At 35.2% G+C, this 21,750-nt stretch overlaps 3 protein-coding genes across 9 annotated transcripts; 1 reads left to right on the top strand and 2 right to left on the bottom strand.

Moving 5' to 3' along the window:
* Window positions 1-3,420: 3,420 nt before the first annotated feature.
* Window positions 3,421-8,489, bottom strand: LOC132166937 (histone acetyltransferase MCC1). 5 transcript variants are annotated; one of them, XM_059577801.1, is made up of 9 exons: window positions 8,350-8,489; window positions 8,209-8,234; window positions 7,252-7,320; window positions 6,879-7,089; window positions 6,648-6,792; window positions 5,637-5,736; window positions 5,332-5,560; window positions 4,493-4,543; window positions 3,421-3,764 (listed from the first exon to the last, which is right to left on the bottom strand). In XM_059577801.1, exons 4-9 carry the CDS (start codon window positions 7,070-7,072, stop codon window positions 3,581-3,583), a joined length of 903 nt encoding a protein of 300 aa, XP_059433784.1. In that variant the 5' UTR covers window positions 7,073-7,089; window positions 7,252-7,320; window positions 8,209-8,234; window positions 8,350-8,489; the 3' UTR covers window positions 3,421-3,580. The 5 variants fall into 5 exon arrangements, with proteins under 5 accessions (XP_059433784.1, XP_059433783.1, XP_059433781.1 ...); XM_059577800.1 differs by having other exon boundaries at window positions 8,209-8,489; XM_059577798.1 differs by lacking the exon at window positions 7,252-7,320.
* A 571-nt stretch (window positions 8,490-9,060) lies between these two features.
* On the bottom strand, window positions 9,061-18,085 carry LOC132185200 (uncharacterized). 3 transcript variants are annotated; one of them, XM_059599005.1, is made up of 12 exons: window positions 17,775-18,078; window positions 16,721-16,819; window positions 16,550-16,607; window positions 14,318-14,398; window positions 14,122-14,193; window positions 13,783-14,030; window positions 13,593-13,664; window positions 12,770-12,886; window positions 12,604-12,685; window positions 11,483-11,529; window positions 10,585-10,666; window positions 9,061-9,313 (listed from the first exon to the last, which is right to left on the bottom strand). In XM_059599005.1, exons 1-12 carry the CDS (start codon window positions 17,969-17,971, stop codon window positions 9,230-9,232), a joined length of 1,239 nt encoding a protein of 412 aa, XP_059454988.1. In that variant the 5' UTR covers window positions 17,972-18,078; the 3' UTR covers window positions 9,061-9,229. The 3 variants fall into 3 exon arrangements, 2 of the variants coding, with proteins under 2 accessions (XP_059454988.1, XP_059454992.1); XM_059599009.1 differs by having other exon boundaries at window positions 16,550-16,618; window positions 16,721-16,838; window positions 17,775-17,830; XR_009440614.1 differs by lacking the exon at window positions 11,483-11,529 and having other exon boundaries at window positions 9,223-9,313; window positions 17,775-18,085.
* Window positions 18,086-19,879: 1,794 nt separating this feature from the next.
* On the top strand, window positions 19,880-21,513 carry LOC132168111 (protein EXORDIUM-like 6). Its single transcript, XM_059579193.1, has 2 exons — window positions 19,880-20,399; window positions 21,098-21,513. Exons 1-2 carry the CDS (start codon window positions 19,880-19,882, stop codon window positions 21,511-21,513), a joined length of 936 nt encoding a protein of 311 aa, XP_059435176.1.
* Window positions 21,514-21,750: the final 237 nt, after the last annotated feature.

The raw sequence follows: 21,750 nt of genomic DNA, 5'->3' as shown, positions 1-21,750 counted from the left end.
CCGGATCGGACCGGATTGGACCTAAAAATTCAAAAAAAGTTTTTCAAAATCAACCTCAATATTCTTACTTTTCACATTACATCAATCACTTTTTTATTACTATTCAAATAAAAAAAATCACTACAAAATAAATTTTTTTTATACAAAATATTCTTACTTTTTTCTCTCATATCAATCAAATCTGTTACAGTACCGTTTAATTCCCTTTTCCATTCCATCGCCAAACACAGCCAAATTTGTCTTGTACCGAGGGTATACTTGTCCTCTTATTCAAGGAGGTTTCACTATTTTTTTTTTTTTTTTTTTAAATATCCTCCAATTTTACATGACAATAAGTAATACGCCAATTCTAGATTTAACATTTTTTCTACTCAAAGACTTGGAATGTATTATTTTCCAACATTTATATTCGGTGTTTTGGTTTTATTAGGATATTCTAAAAAGTCATTAAAATTAGAGTAGTGTTATATATATCACAACAATATCTTACTGTGTTGACCCGATAAGATCTAGTAGTTATTGGACATTCTTTTTTTGAGTAATGCTATGTATCAACTTTCTATCCAAATTTTCTGTACAAAAAGTGGACGGGAAACATTCTATATAGTATTTCTCCACTTTTTGTACACGAATAAACTTTCCATTTGGATGAAATTCGATAGAAAGTTACTACATAGCATTACTCTTGTTTTCTTTTCTTTTTTCTAACACATCAACATAATGAAATATTAGTGAAACTTCATAAAACTTCTCCTAAACTTTTATACATTTTGAAAATACTCTCGACGTTCAAAAAATCTAAATTAAATTAAATATATCGAACTTTCAATTTTTTCAATTACCCTTTTTCATTAGAATTTTCTGTTAAATTTTGTCAAAATGTCCAAAATATCCCTAGTGTTAAAACGTACAAAAACTCCCAAATCACCCTTAATATTTGTAAGAATCTAAAGATATTAACAATTTAACATGATATATAACATTTCTCTTAAAACTGCGGGCCGAGCGGTTGGATCGTAAGAAACTACGATCCAAAAATTGTAAAGAACCCAAAAAGTCATATAAGTTGGGCCTACGGGTTAAATGATCGTCTACGGCCCAAAACAGCCCAAATTAGGGCACAATAAGCTCCCCGAGGTCTCTGTAATTCTCAATCTGTGTCAGACACAAAGCCTACGAAGGTAAAATTTGGTCTCATTCCCTCTCACTCTCAGTCTCTCTTGAAGGTAGTTTATTCTTCCGTCTTCTTACGTTCTTTCTTATTTTCATTTTTTTGGTTTGAATATCTGTTTGGTTGCTCCGAAAGTTTGGGAAATGAAAGGAAAAGAAAATTGATGTTTGGATGCTGGAGGATGCAACTGAACTGAGGTTGGTAGATGGATTAGAGGCAGGAGAGTGGAGTTTTTTTTTGGGGGGTTGATACGGAATCTGGGATTCTGGATTTTTTGTTTGTTTTAGTTTCCTGCATTTTCTCGGAAACCAAACGGAGCATTAGATTTAGCGTGAATTTTCGTGGGAGTTACTTGCTTTTTTCCTGGATATTTAAATCTCTTGGATACTGAAAAAATGTAGCTTGTGAAGTTGTATAGTGATAGTGTGAATTTTTCCATACAATCAATATGATTGATAACAATTTGATTGCATTAGCGTGAATTTTCGTCGGAGTTAATTGCTTTTTTAGGGATATATAGATACACTGTATACTAAAAAACGTTGCTTGTGAAGTTTTAATCGTAATAGTGTGAATTTTTCCATACAATCTACTGAGAATAATTTGATTGCATTGCACAACTACATATTCTGAATTATAGTGCAGACATGAGATCTGCGCCTAAATTTGATCCTGTTGTGATGGTTGTGTATTGGTTGTATAAGATGAAGTTTCTGGATTTACAAATAATAATAAGATGGTCTACACTCAATTTCTGCTTTTCTTTGTAATTTGATGAATTACTGGGTGGTAGAGTTTCCATGATTTGCTTAAATCTGAATAGTTATGATTTGTTGAGGCACAGGAGGGTAATTGTTGGCCTGTTCTGCTTTTTGTAAGCTAGTCAGCAAATATGGCAGAAATAAGCTTGGGGATACTCATAGATATTGTGGATGAAGAGTGGATGAGAGACACCCTGCCTGATGATGGTATTGTTCTTGCTCCCCCTCCCAGTGGGATATGCCCATAAACATGCATGAAGAAATTTGTCTCTCTTGTTTCTTTGTAGCCCACTTGTTTAATTTGACTTTCGCTTATTGTTGCAGAACTTCCATTGCCACCGGTTATGGTTGTTCGGACCGATGAGACTGAGGAGTCAAGTACGTATGCTTATTGATTAGGTTATAACTCGCGTTATTTAGGTGATATTGAATGGAGAAGTGTATATTTTTTTAATGACCATCTTATGTGCTTTAGTTCTTTGCCTAGTTAGTCATGTTTCTAGTAGCCATGGTTTTGGAAGTGAAGGTTTTGAGAAATGTCTAGAAATTATGTTGGCGTTTTGCTGGTGAAAGTGAAAAATCTATTCTTTAATATGAAGGCTTTGTTGTCGATTAGCATGTTGCTTTCATCGATTAAACTTATTTTTTTTATAAAACTTGTTCGAGTCAGTAATTTTCTTTCTAATACCTTTTCTTGGATTTGCTACATCGACCAGATCAGGAGCCTCAACAGGTTGGCAGAGATGTTTGGCATGATCTTGCATCAGGCACTCAATAGTCAATAGAGCCCTAGGTCTTCAGGAGTGCTTTGTATTCACCTGAAACTAAGTGATGTACTTTGTTCAAGTTGTTGGATCCTTCTTATTGGGATTATTAACTATTGGATTTGAAGTTCACTGCGCCCTATTATATGAGAAACTTGTGAATGTGGCTGTGTAAAAAATGATATGGCATTTTGATATGGGAACAGAGTATTTTGTTATTAGTCCTTTGATGGAAGAGCTATGGCAAGTGTCGAATTATACAATCTTTCCTCTTGCATCGGCACTTTAGTGGACAAAAGTTTTTCTCTAAATTAGGTTTGAGGAAGTCGTTTTAAACATATGTCAACTTAATAGACTAAATTAAAAGAATTTCTTCCAATCTAGATTGGCGTAAAACTTTGCTCTCCCGGCGAGTTCATCTGTCCAAAAAGCTCGTCCAAAAAGGTTCCATGGCTGCAATTCCAATTATAAGGAATCTTGATCCATGGCATATTTGGATCTCCATAATAGGGATTACCTTCACATTTACTACTTATCCTAAGAAAAATACAGAAACTCAAGGGTTGACAGCGTGAATGACTATTCATTATATTTTTCACCAGATTCCACTTCCAGAAAATAACTGGCATTTCAAAATTCACATGTGCTCATTCACCGTAAATTATCCTAAAATGGAAAAAACCACGCAAGTCTATCACATCTCAACAATATTTCTTTAGTAGAGTTTCAACGAATTAGGATATATTGGCCTCACTATATTTATACTCAAGAACATTAGAGTTTATTACAAGGAGACATTATTTGATGTATTTTAGAGTAAGTACACATTAAGGGAAGAAAGCAAGGGGCAGAAATGTATACATTGATTTACGGGAGCAAACAAATCAAACACAGTCGCATCCACCACATTCAGCGTTCAAATTTCTTTTGTTTTGGGTAGATATAAGAGAATGGGTTTCTTTACATTTGGACCATTTTGGGACCTTCCTATCTTCATTCTTGTATAGCTTTGCAGTCACCGTCTTAAAACCACTCCTCATGTAACCCACCATGCTGGTAACAAGCTCTCTGAAACATTGAAAAAAAAAAATTAACTATTACACTTCTCTGAAGGGATGCACTTGGATCACAGAAAAAATAAGTCAAATCTAAAACCTTCACAGTACTAACACAGCCTAGAACTAATAACAAGGACATCCTACAGCATCTTATGCAATTCATATGTCAAGGACAAGAGAGAAAAGCAAAATAAAACCAAAACGGTTGAAAAAGAGATCGGTTTATAATAGAGTAATGTTATTTAGTAAATTGATGTACAATTATTATTCAATTAAAATAACGTGACAATGAAAATCAACAACTTTTTTTTTTTACAAGTGCTAATCCAAGAGCTAATTTTCACTGTTATATTATCAAGTAGTATGACAGTCGTATAACAGTTTACTAAATAACATTACTTTTTATAATAATCATCGCTCAAATTTGCGGTGATACTAGTAGATTTTGCCTAGCCACTGTCATGCAGAAGGTCACATGCTGTGTATTTGGTTAATAATAATTCCTCATATTAAACATTTTCATGCATATCGATATAATATTATTCCATTTCATATATAGTTCATATAAGTAATCATCTTTATATGTAGTACATTTTCAAACAGTATACACACATACAACATTAGTTTCACTGTTTTTTTTTTCTCCCAACACTCCTCATACATAATACTCTGGAAATTTAAACACCTACTTTTTGTGATATAATAGACATCACTTAAGAAAAGTTCACCAAATCTCACCCATTTGATAAGGCAACTTTTGAAATCCGTAATCTTTGGTAGAATTTTCTCCTATAAAAACCAATCAATTATACGCTAAAAAAGTGAGTACTGAAGAATCATGAAAAAACACTTCACAGAAGCATTTTCCTTACAAAAGGATCTTAATGCGTTTAAGAAAGTATAATAACCCTTTAACACCTAATTTGGAATTACCTTCCCCATCACTTTTCCTCCAAGGGCAAAACTCGAAAAAATTCTTATCCGTTGCTATTATCATGATATGGTCCATATTTTGTTTCTATCATATATGGTTCACAATTCATTATTTACTTGCACCTTTTTGCAAAAATACCATATTAGTTCTTCAAGTTTTATTTCTACACGTGGAAGTAAATTAAATTTATATATTTTTTGAGTCATGGCATCTGCTATTCCCCATAGTCATGATGATGAACAATGATCTTTTAACATAACGGGAGTCCAATGACAAAGAATGAAATTTTGGGCCTACAAGCAACTAACAGAGGAAACTTTACCCAATGACAGGTTACCAAAATGTTCTGAGTTTTTATTTTTATATAAGTAATGAAGTATATATCAAAAGGCGAAGAGGGGCACAATCCTTTTATACAGGAAGTATATAAGAAAACGCCTAAGTAGAAGGAGAAAAGAGAACAAGAAAGTCATTAAAGCTAATTACTAAAGAAGCTAAAAAAGCAGCTGTCCAAGAGTTGCATGCTAACAATTAAAGATGACTTCTGCAACCGATTCCACATCAAAGAAGACGGAGAAAACTATTTCCAGCATTACATAAGATATACTGACTGAATCAAGAATTGAGGGTGTTTTGTACTTACAGTGGCGAGCAAGGAGAACGGCCGCCATTTACATAGTAGACAAACAAGTATGAATCATAATGCTGACCGTTGATTAAGTAGAAACCTTGCAACCTTCTTATACACGTAAATGACATTTTCTGATACAAATGTATTGCAGGATTGTTGTAAGAAATGACATGCAAGTAAACTGCTTGGCAGGTTGGAATACTTGAGGCATATTTTATGACCTTCCGAATTAATGAAGAAGCTGCAAATCCATCAGGAATCAGTTGATCTATTGCTAAGAAGTCTCAAAATTTTATAAGAGGGAAAACAAACTCTACCTATGCCACAATTTCTATAGGCTTCTACTACTCCCAGCGTCAGAATGTAGACTAAAGTTTGATCTGATTTCGACGAGTCATATCTGAGCACATCTGCTATCTACAAGTCCAATAGTGAATTGAAATGAATTAAGAGAACCAATGAAACGACATTAATATGCAAGTCTCTTTTTTCCTGTGCAATATAAGGTAAAAACCACAATCAGCAGAGACTGTTCTTTTAGGTATTTGCAACATCTTGAATAGAGGCTTAGCCTCTATAAGCACTGCACATTTTGTAAATGTGGGTTGCAATCAAGACACTCGGACAAAGAGAAATTTTTATTCATTGAAAAGTTAAAATAATGCAAGCTTACACAATTCAAATAATTTTAAGGCCTTTAGCTTAAATATTAAACCATGATTGGTTGGTAGGAAGTACTGTTTGAGAGTGTGAATAAAGGCCTTCAAATCTGATGGGAAAGTTATAACCACAATAATTTTGGGCATCAATAATCTCCTTAAGTTGGAAATGTCTTGTGGTAACTTCTGCAACACTAAACATGTGCCAAACTGTTAGAATATTAATTAAATCAATCATTTCCTATAAGCTTAAGCTTTTGAGATAAGCGGTGATTTAACAATTTAACATGGTATCAAAGCGGAGGTTGTGAGTTCGAACCTTTTCTCCATCAATTCACCCCCCCTATATTTCAATTAAATATTCTACGTGGTAGGCCTCACTTATTAAAAGAGAGTTTGAGCCCTCGCATAAGAAATTGTTAGAATCTTAATTAAATAATTAAATAAATTATTTCATATAAACTTAAGCTTTTTGGATAAGTGGTGATTTAACACAAATATCCAATAATTGTTCTTGAAGAGGTGCCAGCTAACTAGATAGTTATGTCTCTGGCAGTTTTACTAGAGACTTAAAATCAAACCTCGCCTTCAGGAGGAAGGGGAAAGGAAAAAAGCATCGGGTATGAAGGTTTAATGAAATATGTAGACCAGTAAATTTCAGGGACTCACCTCGCTTTCTTTTGCAAGTACTATTCGTGCAGTTACAAATCCAACGAGTTCATCACTTTTACCATTTGGCCGACTGCGGTCAACAGCAGCCCACGATACAATTTCACGCCCATTGACAACATTTTGAAAGAACTCAGACTCATACCTGAAGATTACCATTAATTTGTGAAGAAGCAATCACATCATCCTAAAGCATGTAACCAATGAAGGGTATCAGATGAGAGCATCTACCTGATGGGAAACAAATCACCGTGGATTTGCTCTAAAATCTCGAGGTCAGAGGGTTGTATGGGCCTATAGAATAAAGTTGGACGGCGGGGCACTTTTGGGTTTACCATTGAAGATTGTGCTGTTAATCCCCAGCAAAGATCTGACATACACAGAGAATTTGTCCAAGAACATCTGCCATTTATGTCAAAAGCCATGCAGCGGTTGCAGAAAACTGTAAAGAAATTACACTTTTCATTAATTATTTATTATTACAAATCACACACACAAACGAAGGAAACAGAAAAAGTGATGTCATATTTGTGTATGCCGAATTGAAAAGGAACAAGTACATTCAACTTTAAAATATTATATAGCCAGTATTCATTGTGCTTACAAGCCTAACAGTATTCACGCTTTTTCCTGTCATCATCATTTTGCTTTAACGTCTTTCTTGAAATCCAAACTAATTGAACATTGAGAAAACATCCATGAGGAAAAGAAAGGCCAAGTTTCTTGTGAAAGAAAATAAGTCAAGCTCCACGATATTAGCTATGAAATTCTCATAACATCTAGACTGGATCTACCCTAAAAAAGTCGAAAGTCAGAATATTGATTCCATCTTGACCTGCATTCATAATCTTTGCTTCGGTGTTACACCTCAATATACGCACACGTCTGATGACAATTCTTCAAATAGAGTATCTGGTTTTCAGCTATTTGATGTATTTCATAATTAGACCAATCTAACAAGTGACCTATTAGTCCCTATGCTGAATATATGCATGAAAATTATGATTTTGGTATGAACCATAGAGCACTCTCCCCCAAGAAATAAAACTTCCCAACCCTGAAGCAACTAAATTCAGGCCATCATGTCTTTCAATTAAAAATAAATTGATCAAACTCATGGCTAAAAGTCAACAACGTCAAGTGTGTAATTTCCATAACATACTTCAGATTCACAGCCATCAAGTACAGGACATACAAAAAGCAGTCTTCTTTTTCAATAAAAGACCCAATTGTCTTAAACTTAGCTTAACTACATCAATTATTAAGTTCAATCGCTATTATAAGGCATGAGAAACATTAGAACACCATAGGGGAGAGAGAGAGAGAGAGAGAGAGAGAGAACAAATTACACACAAAAGAGCTCAAGATTTAACAGTAAAAGATTTCACACAAACCATTGGCCATATCCAAGCTTCGACCAACCCAAAAAAATATAATCACAATTACTCCATATACCCAATCAAATTGAATCACGATTACTTTATCAAATACCAATAGTTCAAAGAAAAAACAGAAACCCAGATGAGATCTCAATGATAAAACTGAATCACACCCACTTTACCTCATTGGCACTGTCTCAGAGAAAGTCTGGAGAGAGAAAGAGAGAGATCAGAGACTGCAGGTTCAGACAAAAAAAAGCACGGAAAAACAAGAAGGGAGATGTTGGGTTTCTGTTGTTCCTTTCAATGTTCTATAAGGCTACCTTTCTGGGAACTGTTTTGGGTCTTGATTTCGATGCGTCAATGTGGAATTGGAATCTTGTGCTTTTCCTTTCGTGCGCCTTAGTTCTCATATATGCAAAGACTCCACGGTTCGCAATCCTTTGGGTGCTGAGAATTTCGTTACAAAACGAAATATGTATTCGTCACGACGAAAATGCCCCTCATATTATAATTGCCACACATATTCTGACATATTAAACTTTATTCTCGTTAGCACTTTTCTTTGGAAAGTGCAATTTTTTTTTTTTTTTTGAACATGTAATTGTAATTCTTTGGGAAAAATTTTCAAAAAAAAAAAAAATCGTTAATATGTTATTTTTATAGATAACTATGGATTAGAATTTAGATATTAGAAATAAGTATTATCTCTAATGTTATATATTATAGATAATGTTATATACACCACATAACAATATGTACACCGTTAAAATGGTTTTGATGTCATATATAACATTGGACATGATTGTGAGAATATTAAAAGCATGTTAACAGGTCCACCATCGACCTTGTTTTGTGAGCCTTATGCTCGAACTTAAAACGAGGCTCGATTTGATTCGCTAGATAGAGTAAACAATTTCAAAGAATGTTTGACATACAAATATAAATTGACATGTGTTTAAAATACATGTAATTGTCACGTCCAGTTTGAAGAAGAAAAAAAAAACTGTCATTTTCAAGCAAAACCCAAGCGATACATGAAATATAGTATTCTTTAGAATCTTAAAATTTATTTCCCTTCGTTTAGGCAAACTTCTCTACATTCTTACAACTTTGTCGTGTCCCCGGGATATTTTGTCCCAATAAGAGAGTTATAAAGAAGCTGAGTAGAGGTGATAAATCATATTCTTTAGTCTCTGGAACTCAAAGAATGGCACCAGTCATGAACCGATGATTGATTACAGCCTCTGCGATTGGTCTTTTTCTGAAGTCAGGATTCAGCATTGCCTACACAGGGAATAACAGTTTTTCAGAATACAATGGCAGTGACCAAGAAACATAAACGATCCTCGAGAAATTTACAAAAAAAAATAAAAAAAAAATGTCAGGTTCTAACTTCTAACTTCTACAAGAAAATCACAAAAAAAAAAAAAAAAAAAAAGTGGGGGGGGGAGGGGGGTGGAAGAAGACTTGCGGAATTTCTGAACGTTGGAAAGATGAAACAAGGGAGATAAAACATGTTAAGAGATGAAAATTACTCATACACTTTGTTCATTTTTTTCCCCTTGAGAGAGAGAGTGAGAGAAATGTGCAAGCCACACGAACATTCATGCTGAGTTCTTACATATCAAAAAGTCTATTTGTAAAACCGACAAGGATGCTCTCCATTTTACTTGAAATGGAGATGAGTAATTTCATGGTTAGGATTTATGTTTTTGCATTTAATAGTGTAAATATGTCATGTCATTTAAATTTTATGAATAGTGTGCTAATATGTTTATCACGTGGCATCATTTTTTTTTGATAAGTTATTACATGACATTATTTATATCGTTAAACACAATACATTAAATTATGACCATGAAATGATTCTTTTCATTTCAAGTGAAATGGAGATAATCCTATTCTTATCCGAGAAATATGGTTCACAGACCAATGGTGCATTTATGAAGTGGGGTGAAGAAGTGGAATGTACAAGCAGACCTATATGGGAGATACCAACCACGCTGCAATTTCATAAGCAACTGAAATCATCCTTTTGAATGTTTGAAAGCAGTATATCATGCACGTCAACTTTACCCATTCAACTTGCTCAGGATTGGGAAAACATGCCCTTCTAAACTAGCTTTCCAACAATCTAAACAAACTCCTACAGTTTCTTTGTTTTCCTTAAGTATGGTCTTCCTCTAATATTAAAGCCCTAACACTTCCGTGGGTGGTTTATAAAAACATTCATTCATAAGTGCCAAGTTTCACATTGGTTCTTTACTATTTGAGATTGAACTTTTTAAGTGATTTTAAGAAAGCTCTAAATTGACTAAGTCATTTTGAAGTGATAGCGTAGATATAACTAGCGTTTTTCCTGAGTCGTTACATAAGTTACTGTAATCAACCTAATCTTTGTTGAATATGTTATAATCTTTTATAGATGTTCATATATTAACTCATTATTGTTAATGGCACGCAGACGTTTCATATGTACACGTTTTCAGAATGTGGATAAAACAAAATTGATGGGTGCACCAGATATGCTCATCAGTCAGAAAATATAATTAAACCTGGAGTAACTCCCAACCAGCACCATCACCAACATCCAGGAATTTGACGGCAACTAGTAGTCGGTCATCTGCTAAACAATACCTGCCAAAAGAAGAGCAAAGAAATACGAAATAAGAACTAAAAAGCTGAAAAGAAATAAAACAAACCTGCAAGAAAGATCTGCGAAAACAAGTTCGGGCTGATCCAATAATCATAATTCTTTACCACCAAATATGCATATTAGTGTGGCAAATGGCAATGGATTTTAGACAGTAATTTAACATGGTCAATTTTACCTAGGTACCAAGAAAGGACATGCTTTGTTATAATTCAACCCATTTATTATTGTCAATTCTGCAGCAGTGAAACAGAATAGAAAAAGGGGGCAAAAATTAGATAATAGAAAATGATGGTTGCACTAGACTTCAAAACAGTTGGAATGAGGCCAAAACATGAATAGCTTGTTTTAGTTGTAATATTCAGTCTGTTTCTAACTGCTACTATAGTCAGAAACTGTCAGTCTCACACTGCCGAAGAAAAACTATTCTAAAATGTATTCCAACTCAGGGCAATGCTACTAGAAAGTCATTTAGTTCTTGATCATTCTAGGAATATCCAGGTAGTTAGTAAGTTCTATGGACGATTTACAGTATTGATTCAATAAAAGGAAAAACAATTTCAGAGCATGACAAGGATCCCTAGACTCCTGAAGCAAAGAAAATAAAGCACAAAGCCCAAATTCAAAGAGAACCCAAGGAAGTTCTCTTAACACTAGATTCTGACCTTTCAAGTGTTCCCCAAACGGTGGGGGGGAGGGGGAAGTTTCAGGTGTTTATCCTCCATTTCACTATTGAAGAAACATATAATTATCCCCATAATAATTAGTACTTGAAGTGTAAGATATAGAAGACATCTTACTCTCTTGTAGCTTCAAGATCAAGCTGGAAAGTGCTCTCCAAAAGCCTCTGCAAGTTCATGGAATAAACAATTGGGGTCCAGCAGACTTGCTTCTCTTTTATAAGTAAAAATATTTCATCGAAAGTTAAAAATAATTATTACATGGTATGATTATAATGCATCCTCTCAACAAGTTACAATTGAAAATTCAGAAGAGCAATCAAACTCAAAAAAGAATCACAACGTTTACTTCTCAAAGACACATATAAGTCACAAATGAAGAACTTACATTAAATTACAATATCTCTACCCAATCTGCTACCCCCTCAACCTCTCCTACAGCTGCCAACTCACTTTCACTCAAATCACCCTCAATGAAAAAACTTCCGAACCAAAAAAAAACAAGCAGAATAGCTTGTAGCTGTTTGATCTCTACCCCCACAAAATAATAGTGTCATCTGCAAATAATAGATGAGATATCTCCGAAGCGTCACTATTACCCCCACCAATCAAAGACCTAACAACCGACCACCCTCCATAACCTTAGCGATCATCCTGTTAAGAATTTCCATGATGAAGAGGAAAGGAAGTGGTGATGACAGGCCCCTTTGCCTCAAACCTCTAGAACTATCATAAAAACCAGTTGGGCTACCATTAACTAACACCAAACATCTAATGGTAGAAATGCAAAACCAAATCCATTTCATCCACTTCTTGCCAAAGCCAAACCTCCTCAACATATAAATTAAGCACTCCTAGTTGACATAATCATAAGCTTTTTCAGTATCCAATTTGCAAATAACTCCTGGGATTCCACTCCAAATTCTACTGTCCTAATATGCAAATTCCATGTCAATCTTTGTCTACATTCCGAAACAAACAAGAGACAGAGAACCAACCAATATCCATGTCAATATTTTCCACAACCCTCCTATCCCATATGAAAAGAACTCCACCTGCAGTACTATTAGCTGCCAAAACAGCTCAACAAACAAAGGCCCACCACAAGTACTCCCAACAAGCTCCTTAGTCATGCCCTAAGATTGCTAACATCACATTTGTAAAGAGAAGAATTTCTAGGGAAAAAAAAAACACCGACAAACCCCAAGAAAAATGGAAGGTGTATTTGTATTATAGCTTACTTGCAAGGAAAGGCTATCCATTATGCCTGCTTCACAAAATGGAACAAAAGCTAAGTACGCAAAAAGAAGACCTGCTTCATATCTGCGGGTGAACAACAAGAAATGTTAAATGGAATATGTAGCTGAACAAAACTACTAAGATGATCCCATGTTTCAAAAAATCTACATATCATCTGCTATTCCAAAGGCTCTCTTCTCCATTAATGTGAAGGCACCAGCAGCAGATGCTCGTCTCCAAAGTCCCTCTGAGAGTGTGCCAGGACCCTCTTCTAGACATGAATAGCTGGGAAACCATGTGATTAGATATAAACTATTTGAAGTCATAAAATAACTGGAAACTTATTTTAAAGCAATAATTCACACTTCAATAAATAAAGAGAGAAAGAAAAAAGGAAAGAAAAGAAAGAAAGATATTCCTGAAGCAGTTGTGATGTTTCTGCAAGAAATATAATTCCTTTAGTGGTTGCATTAATTCAGAATGGAAATTGACAAATTGACATCCCCTTATCCTCAACGAGGCCAAGTACCCAAAACATTGATTTTGTTGCTACAAAATGGTAAAAGAACAAATCCTACAGAAGCGGAAATGTAGTTCATGCATGTACTGATTTTTTATGTACACAAAATGTGGGTACTTTAGAGAGCTCCAATGAATTTTCATGAATGTCATCCGATTGAGTTTCAAAAAGATCTTCTGGTGTCACCTGAACATATCATAAGAAACAGAACATATTGGTTGCTTTCAACCATAACTGGGATTCACTAAACCTGGAAACATGGCTTTCTTTCTGAGAGGTAACAGATTGCATTTAGAGGGGGGGAAACCCTCGTATGGGAAGGGTATCCTTGCTATGTAGGATACACCTACAGTAAACATATACAAAAGTTTCCTCTCACGGAATGTATAAAACAGATACTTTTTGAGTTGAACATGTTGAAGCTTAAACTGAAGAAAAAAAAAATAGAGAGCAATAAGACCATTAACATACCTGATATCAACAGAAAAGGCTAGATCCCGAAGTCGAGGAACTAAGTAAGCAGCATCTCTTTCTATAATTGTGCTGCCATTGATAAGTCAAACTTTGAGTAAGATATAACTGAATTAACAGAACAATCATAACAGTCTCATACAAAAAGACTGGTACCTCGAACCAAATTGAATTTTTTTAAAAGACATACTTAAGAACAATAGAAGATGGTCCAAGACTCTGGTGCAATCTATCATGCTCATGCATGAAAGCTAGACCTCTCATGGCACCCTGAAGCAGCTTAATCACAAAATCTCTTCTGAGTTTGATTCTTTGCACTTGTTCAAATTGATTCCAGGACATCTGTTCCCCTAGTACAAGATTCTTTGATACTTTTTCACTCATAACTTTTGCATAGTCTGCGGCACTATATTTCCCATCATTACGGAAAGCAAGCCACTGTGCAGGATAATTATTTTATAAACAGCATCTACCAAAAGAAATACCCAAAAACTTTATATATGAATATAATTCATGTCATGTAACAAACCTGCTCCCCAGTTTTTGTTTCAAAACCACCTACAAGTATCAGAAGATTCTGACAAATACCTTCTGAACTGCTCTGAGAAAAATGTGCCAAAAAAAAATATATTAGTAGGACTCCCTCAGTGCTGCTGAAAACTTGTAACTATGTACAGGCTTATACAGTTACTTAGAGAGCAAGTGAAAAAAGCATCTTATTTTACTTGAAGGAAAGAATGAGCATTCAACTCGTTTGCAGCCATCATATCAGCCTCCTTTCCACCAGCTCGTTGTCCAGGATAAACCTTCATATTTGAAATTGCTATTCTCAATGAAATGTATCGTGTTTAAAGAACTGAACTAAACTGAGGTGCCAGAAAACCAGTAAAGATAACTGATTGTCCATAGCCTATAAGCAAGCATAAGGTAAATAGAGATCTTTCTTCCCCAAAAAGGCAAAAAGACATTAAATGGGATGACAAGGAAAGGGGGTAAGGAAAGACATGATCAAACTACAAAGAGGAGGTTTAATTGTAATGTTTATTTTATTTTAATGTACAAAGAAGAAGAAGATAATGATGGCCCTGATTTCATTTTGATGTGTTCAGCTACAGAAGAGCATTTAGTGACTTCTTTAATCACATTTTACTCATTTATTTGCTCCAATTTGTGATAATTTGTTTGTTTCCTCTTAATGTTATACATTGGTTGCTTGCTTATCGATCTAATCATTTCTAGAATATTCTAGCTTAATAATAAAATGCAGTACTTGCGAACAAACTAAGATACTCAACCATTAAATAATTTGCTCCATTAACTAATAAAGGTACTTTTCTTGCTTAGTTAAAATTGCCTATAGTCCATTGTATTAAGAAGCTCTTCTTTTATGGTAGTTGAAGTTTTGAACTAGATGGAGAAGAAGTCATGTAGATTAATTTAAGTAGAGTATATATATGTATATAATACTTCCCATGTATTGTCCATTCCATGCATATCTTTACTTCCCTTGTATTGTACATTCAATGTATATCTTTACTTTCCTTTTATTAGGCCTTTTGACTATTTGTAATTCTATATATAAGTAAATGAAATACATCTCTCTACTCTCCTTGAGATAGAGTTTCTCAATTGTCTTTATGGTATCAGAGCCTCAATGAGATAGAGAATTTGAAAAAAAAAAAAAAAAAACCTCCATGCACCTAACCATGTCAAACTCCTCTATTTTCTCCACCCAAACCGATGATTACCCCTATCTAATGACACAAAACGTCACTAATTTTGTGTCACTTCAACTCTCCTCCATCAACTTTCTCCTTTGGAAAACCCAAATGATGAATATCCTTGAGAGCTATGATCTTCAAGGATTTGTTATAGGAGAAAGAAAGCACCATCTCAGTTTCTTGCTGGTGGTTAAACGGATCCTCCGCTACTTCAGTGGTACTACACAGTTGGGATTGCAGATTCTTGCCTCCAACACTCTTGATCTTTATGGGTTCTCTGACACTGATTGGGCTGGTTTCCCTTCTACCAGATGATCCACCATGGGGTTAGTACTTTTTTGGGCAATAATTGTATCTCTTAGAGTGCTAAAAAGAAGTCCACGGTAGACCAATTGAGTGCCGGAGCCAAGTATTGCTTCATGGCATCTACTGTTTCCGAGTTAATATGGTTGTGCTTTATTCTTCAAGATCTTGGCATTCACCTCTCTCGTCCCCTGATTTTATATTGTGACAATCTTAGTGCACTTCACATGATAGTCAACCTGGTTTTTCATGCCTGCTCCAAACACATTGAGCTCGACTATCACTAAGTTCGTGAAAAAGTGGCTCTTGGTACTCTTGAAACCCGGTTTGTCCCTTCTGCTCACTAGCTTGAGGACCTCTTGACCAGGCCACTACCCAAGACACCTTTCTAGGACTTACGGGTCAAACTGGGCCTTTTTTATGATCCACGGCCCACTTTGAGGGGGGGTAGGGGGAGTGGGGTGAACACAATTCAAAACATCTCAACCGTGAGCCATAGCAGTCCTTATTGTCTAGCATTGTGAGTGCCTTTGACGTGTCCTCTGTTTCAACAAGAATATGCAATGTGGGAGATGAAGCTATTTGCATTTAGATGTTAAGTCATGATTGCTCAAGACATTTTGCATAACATAGATCATGGCTTGTTAAAAGCTACATCTTTTGTATTATCAAAATTCTCTTTAATTTAACATATTAATCCTCATTAACTATAAAGATGTGTTAACAGCTACACATTTAGGCAGCATTCTCTTTATTTTAGACATATTAATCCATATTAAATTATTAATATAGAGACATGTTAAAATGGTTCAAAGTATGGGTAAGATAAATACCACACAACCTCAAAAAACCAATTTTTTATTTTTATTTTTTATGATGAAGTAGGAAGAATAAGAACATCGTCATCAATAACAACAACAACAACAACATCACCTTAAAAATAACTGGCATCCCTCTAAGTGAACCCTGAGAAACTCTCCCTTCGTAAAGCCTGCAAAAGAACTGCCTTGTACAATATCAGCATCAAGAAGGATAACACTTTCTGCATTACATATTTACAGCATGAAAAGCCTTGGATTACTCCTCATATACTTCAAAATTTACCTGATCTTTACAGTGCCTTCTCCCACTTCTTGAACCCCCAATCGGCTCAAATCTCCAGATGAATATTCAATATCTGTCCCTGATTGGAACCCTGAATAGCTGGGGGAAGAATAAGAACCTTTTACCATTACATTGAAATAAAATTGACTTCAGAACAAGAAGTAACCAGAAGCCGAGAACAAAGAAAAGAAAATTTATTCAAACCACAGAACCTAAGTGGAAGCATAAGCCTCATTTGGTTGCTAATAGAACAAAGGAAAAGGTAGGAAGTAAAACATGAAAAAAAAAAATGTAATCTTTGATGTTTGACTATCTACGACCTAAGACAACAAAGAATTCCCACGCATTAAAGCTAAAATAACAATTTTCTTCAATTGAATTTTCATTTTTTTTCTGAGGTACAAAAAGCAACTTTAAAGCGCAAATACTCAAAACTTTCCATTTTCTTCATATTTTTTCTACATTTATTCGACATCTAGAAAATTGTATGTTTTTTTCCTTTTCTTTCAATATCTCCACAAATAACAAAGGGAACGTAGCTTTATGGATTCAACACTCTCCAATCAAATTTCGAAAAATAAAAACACTAACTAGCTACTAGAAAGTATATTTACAAGAAACCAAATCAAGCATCTCAAGCAATTAAATGGATTCACATACACGTACATGAAATTTCACATAGAGACACGCATTCACATATAAAATTTTCTTTCATTTTTTGCACAATACAAATACATTCAACTAAATCTTGTTGAGATATGTTAAATAGCCAATTATCCCAAAAGCGATATGAAATGGTAAATTTAATCACTTAATTAATATTCCAAGAAGAAATCCGTTGAATTTCACTTATGTCTCAAGATGAGATATAAAGACACATAGATATATACAAATAAATGCATTTCGTGTAAACCGCGCGCGCGCGCGCACACTCAACTCAGCCTAACCCAGCTCTCTTTGAAATTTTATTTTGTTTCCTTTTCTATTATTTCCTCAGCAACCAAACAGGAACTAAGGCGCGCGAGAGTAGAGTTGGGGCGTGAAGAGGCAATACCTAGTGATGTTCATGAACCCATAGCTCCCGAAGAGCCTCCCCACCTCGAACGATTCAGAGTTGGTGATCAGACTCGCTTTACAGAGCCGCCGACGCGTCCGAGTTCGGCTCACTGATTTCGAACTCGAGCCTCTGGGGAAGAGAAAAGTGGGTTTGTAACGGAGCGAAGTGAGGCAATCGGGTGCGGCGAGGAGCATGGTTGGCTGGCTCTGCACTGCGTGTCCGCAGTCCGCTGCTCTTCTTCTCGCGATGGAAATGGCGCCAACGGATGGACACCGATGAAGTTGGGAAAAGAAGGGATAGGCCTTCCTAAATAATGTTGGCGTGAAAAATTAACGTTCGAGTTTACCGTCGGCTCGTGTCCAAACATAAATCAAAGATTATTGAGCCAATTTGACTTATTTAATTAAATAATTAATTATTATTATTATTATTTTTTTACATGTCCACAAGAGGGAGAAGAAGGATTCGAACTAGTAACCTCCGCTTCATAAGGCGTTGTCCTCAGCTTATTGAGTTACCCCTTGGGGACATTAAATAATTAAGTTAAATTCATTACTTTGTGTTGAGTTTGCAATTAGTATATAAAATTGTTAATTTAAATGTCACGTGTTGGATTTGGATCGTGTCGAGAAATTGATATAAAACTATAGGTTAACTATAGTCCAACCTATTTAATCAAATATGTCAAACATTTTAATTATAATCCACTAATTTCATATTGAGTTTATGTCAAATTTGTCGATTAATCGTGTCAAAAATTGTCGGTTCAATTTCATATATATATTAGAATAGTGAGTTTGGATGCAATTATTTTATTTTTGAGTAAGAGTGATGATAGATACTATAATTTTATTTAACATTCTTCAAACAATGTTAACGTGATACTTTCAACTAACTCTTAGATTAATCATTGTTACATAAAAAAAAATTTATTTATTTATTGTGAGTGTCACGTCAGCCTAATTGAATAAATGTTAGCACCGAAAAAAGTAATTACCAATTTTTTTTTTTTGAGCAAAAATGGTAAGTCGAGGAGACTAATTGTGGTTATCTTACATGGGCTTGACTATAGTAACACCTACCCGCTGGAAGCCACATAGAAAGGGCCTAGACGGTGAAAATTGCAGGTGCTCCCTCAAATCCGATTGAGCCATAGCTTGACTCAGCCCCACCAAGGCATCAATAAGAATCAAAGGCAACTAATACTAATCAGACATATGTGGGGATTCTCCATTGCGAAGATTCAAACCCACACTTTAGTATATGCCCTAACCACTTATAAATTTTCTTGGGCCATTGAACCACCACCCTTAATGGTAAAAAGCAATTACCATTTGATCAGACATAAATACTACTTTTGCTTTGTGAAGACTAATATTGATTTGCATGTCTTTTAAAGTGTTTGGGTATTGCAATTTCTTAAATAAAACATATATCGTTTGAGTGCGGTTTTAAAAAAATTGCATTTCAAAAACATATAAAAAATTTAAGTTTTCAAATTGCAAGTAAAGAGAACCATTTAAAAAAAAAACACACACACATAATTTAAAAATTTAAAGCTAAAAGACAATTTTACCAAACGTTTAACTATATTAATAAAAATCACATGTTTAAATTCAAAAACTCCAACTCAAACGGACCATAGCTAGTAATTAGTTTTTAGAAACGGTGAAGTTAATGCTACATACCCTCTTAAAATTGATGTGACTTTTAAAATTACTACTGAATTAAAATTTAATAATAATTCAATGATAATTAAAATTGAAGATACTGTAGGATCAAAATTGAAGATACTAAACATTACTCATAAGTTACACGACAACGGTAATTTATTGTCGATGCTTGGAATATGGAGAGGAAACTTTTCCAACTCACCATCAAAGTTCTTGACGGTTTCTTCACTATCGATCATCGATTATACGGTTTATATGACAGAATTTTTGCTATTTTCTTGTTAATCCAAACAAATTAAACAATACTCTCACTAATTAAGGCTCACCTCTTGTGGCCTCAGTTTCACTGCACCCGTCTCATGCATGCACGTATGTATAAACCGGACCACCTCCAAAGGAACACACGGACAGAACATCATTGGCAAAAAAATGGCGTCTTGTCTCCCAAGCCCCCCTCTCGCTCTCGCTTTTTCCCTGCTTCTCATCTTCCCTCTTGCTCTCGGAACCAAACCCGCAACCGCTCCGGTCCTGGCCTACCACGGCGGCGATCTCCTCACCGGAAAGATCGACCTCGCCCTCATGTGGTACGGCCGGTTTGGGAACTCTCAAAAGAAGGTGATCAGGAGCTTCATTAAGTCACTAAACTACGATGGTGGAGCAAACTATGAGCCCCAGGTATCGAGCTGGTGGCAAATAGTTGGGAGCTACCAGTCATTCGCCGGGAGCAAGTCCAAAAGGAGCTCCGGAAACGGAATCAAAGTGCAAATTGTGAGTCAAGTGAGCGATCCTTCCTTCTCTCTGGGAAAGGTCGTGACCGTCGACTTCGTTAAGCTTCTGGTCCAGAAGGCCACTGCTGGAAAGCCCAACACTCTTGCTGTTATCTTCACGTCTAGGCAGGTTACAGCGTCTAATTTGTGCTTGGGAAAATGCTCAGAGCATGGAGTTATCGGTAACACATGCAACTTTTCCTCTTTTTTTTTTTTTCAATTATATTTTCAATTTAAGACTTTAACCCATATTAGAGTATGTTTGAGATTGTGTTTAAGAAATATAATTTTTAAGTCAAAAAGATTTTTTTTTATTTTTTATTTTTTACCATTTTTAGAATTTTTTTAAAAAAAGTCAAATAAGTACATTTGAAATTTTTTACCAAATATGCAAGTTTTTGTTTGGCACAATTTTTTAAGTACTAAAATTAAGTACTTTTTAAGTTTTCTAAGGGCCTGTTTGGATGTGCGTGTGAGGAGCCTAAAAGTACGTTTAACGTACACTCAAAAAGTCCGTTTGAATAAAAAAGTATTTGTTTGGTAAAAAAAAAATTGAAAAATGCTTTTAAGGGTCTAAAAAGTCTAAAAATGACCAAATTAACGCACTTTTGGCAAAAGTTTAAAAATGAAGCTTATGCCAAAAAAAAGTTTTTTGACTTAAAAGTTTTATTTCTCAACATAATTTCAAACATGTTTTAACGCAATTCCAAACAGGCTTTTAGATTCCCATTTGTATGTGATTAATTATTATTCGAGATGAGATTCCATCATTTGTAAAACTCCAACATAAGTATTTGATTATTCAATGAAATTTAATTATCTTATCCAAAATCCCATGTTTGCTCTACTAACCCTGAATTGTTAACAATAAAACTTGCAGGTACTCAGCCATACATTTTGGTAGGGAACCCAGAGTCGGAGTGCCCAGGGACGTGTGCGTGGCCCTTCCACAAGTCCGATTACGGACCCATAGGTGTGACATTGCAGCCACCAAATGGGAACATAGGGGTTGACTCTATGGTGATTCATTTTGCCTCAGGCTTGGCTGGTGCAGTGACCAACCCATTCAAGACTGGGTTTTTCCAACTAGGAACCAAGAAGGATCATGAGTTAGTTGAGGCTGCAACAGCTTGTCCGGGGGTGTTCGGGAGCGGGGCGCTCCCAGGCTACACCGGAAAGGTACTGGTCGACCCGGCCAACGGTGGCGCCTTCAATGCCCATGGGCTTAAGGGGAAGAAGTTCTTGGTTCCTGCAATATGGAACCCAAAAACATCCTCATGCTGGACCCCTATGTAGCTTTTGGTTGTACAATTATAAGATTATTAATGTTTGTAGAGAGAAATGAAATGCAATTTTTCTTTCTTTGTTTCCAATTGGTGTATGATGAATCTTTTGGGAAAATGAAGGTATATAGTACAATAATCGTGTTATTTAAGTGGAAAAATTTGATAATATCTAAGGGATTAATTAAATTGATTGGCTCTATGATTTCAAAAATTGATAAACTGAAGTTGGAGTACATGAAAAGCTTGA

The sequence above is a fragment of the Corylus avellana genome, chromosome ca1 (assembly GCF_901000735.1).
Source record: "Corylus avellana chromosome ca1, CavTom2PMs-1.0".
NCBI lineage: Eukaryota > Viridiplantae > Streptophyta > Magnoliopsida > Fagales > Betulaceae > Corylus > Corylus avellana.
Note: the sequence above shows the minus strand (reverse complement) of the source record. Positions and strands in the feature narration are given on the sequence as shown.

Bases quoted from the DNA above. Each gene is read 5' to 3' on its own strand.
- LOC132166937 (XM_059577800.1), bottom strand. From the start codon at position 7,072: ATGGCTTTTGACATAAATGGCAGATGTTCTTGGACAAATTCTCTGTGT. The intron at 4,544-5,331 runs GTAAGTACAAAA...TGGTTTTTATAG, and splicing joins CGTTCTCCTTGCTCGCCACT to GAGAAAATTCTACCAAAGAT. The intron at 3,765-4,492 runs GTGAGATTTGGT...TCAATGTTTCAG, and splicing joins AAAGTTGCCTTATCAAATGG to AGAGCTTGTTACCAGCATGG.
- LOC132185200 (XM_059599005.1), bottom strand. From the start codon at position 17,971: ATGCTCCTCGCCGCACCCGATTGCCTCACTTCGCTCCGTTACAAACCC. The intron at 16,820-17,774 runs GTATTGCCTCTT...TTCTTCCCCCAG, and splicing joins GGGTTCATGAACATCACTAG to CTATTCAGGGTTCCAATCAG. The intron at 10,667-11,482 runs GTAAGATGTCTT...TTCTTTTGGCAG, and splicing joins GATCTTGAAGCTACAAGAGA to GTATTGTTTAGCAGATGACC.
- LOC132168111 (XM_059579193.1), top strand. From the start codon at position 19,880: ATGGCGTCTTGTCTCCCAAGCCCCCCTCTCGCTCTCGCTTTTTCCCTG. The intron at 20,400-21,097 runs GTAACACATGCA...TAAAACTTGCAG, and splicing joins CTCAGAGCATGGAGTTATCG to GTACTCAGCCATACATTTTG.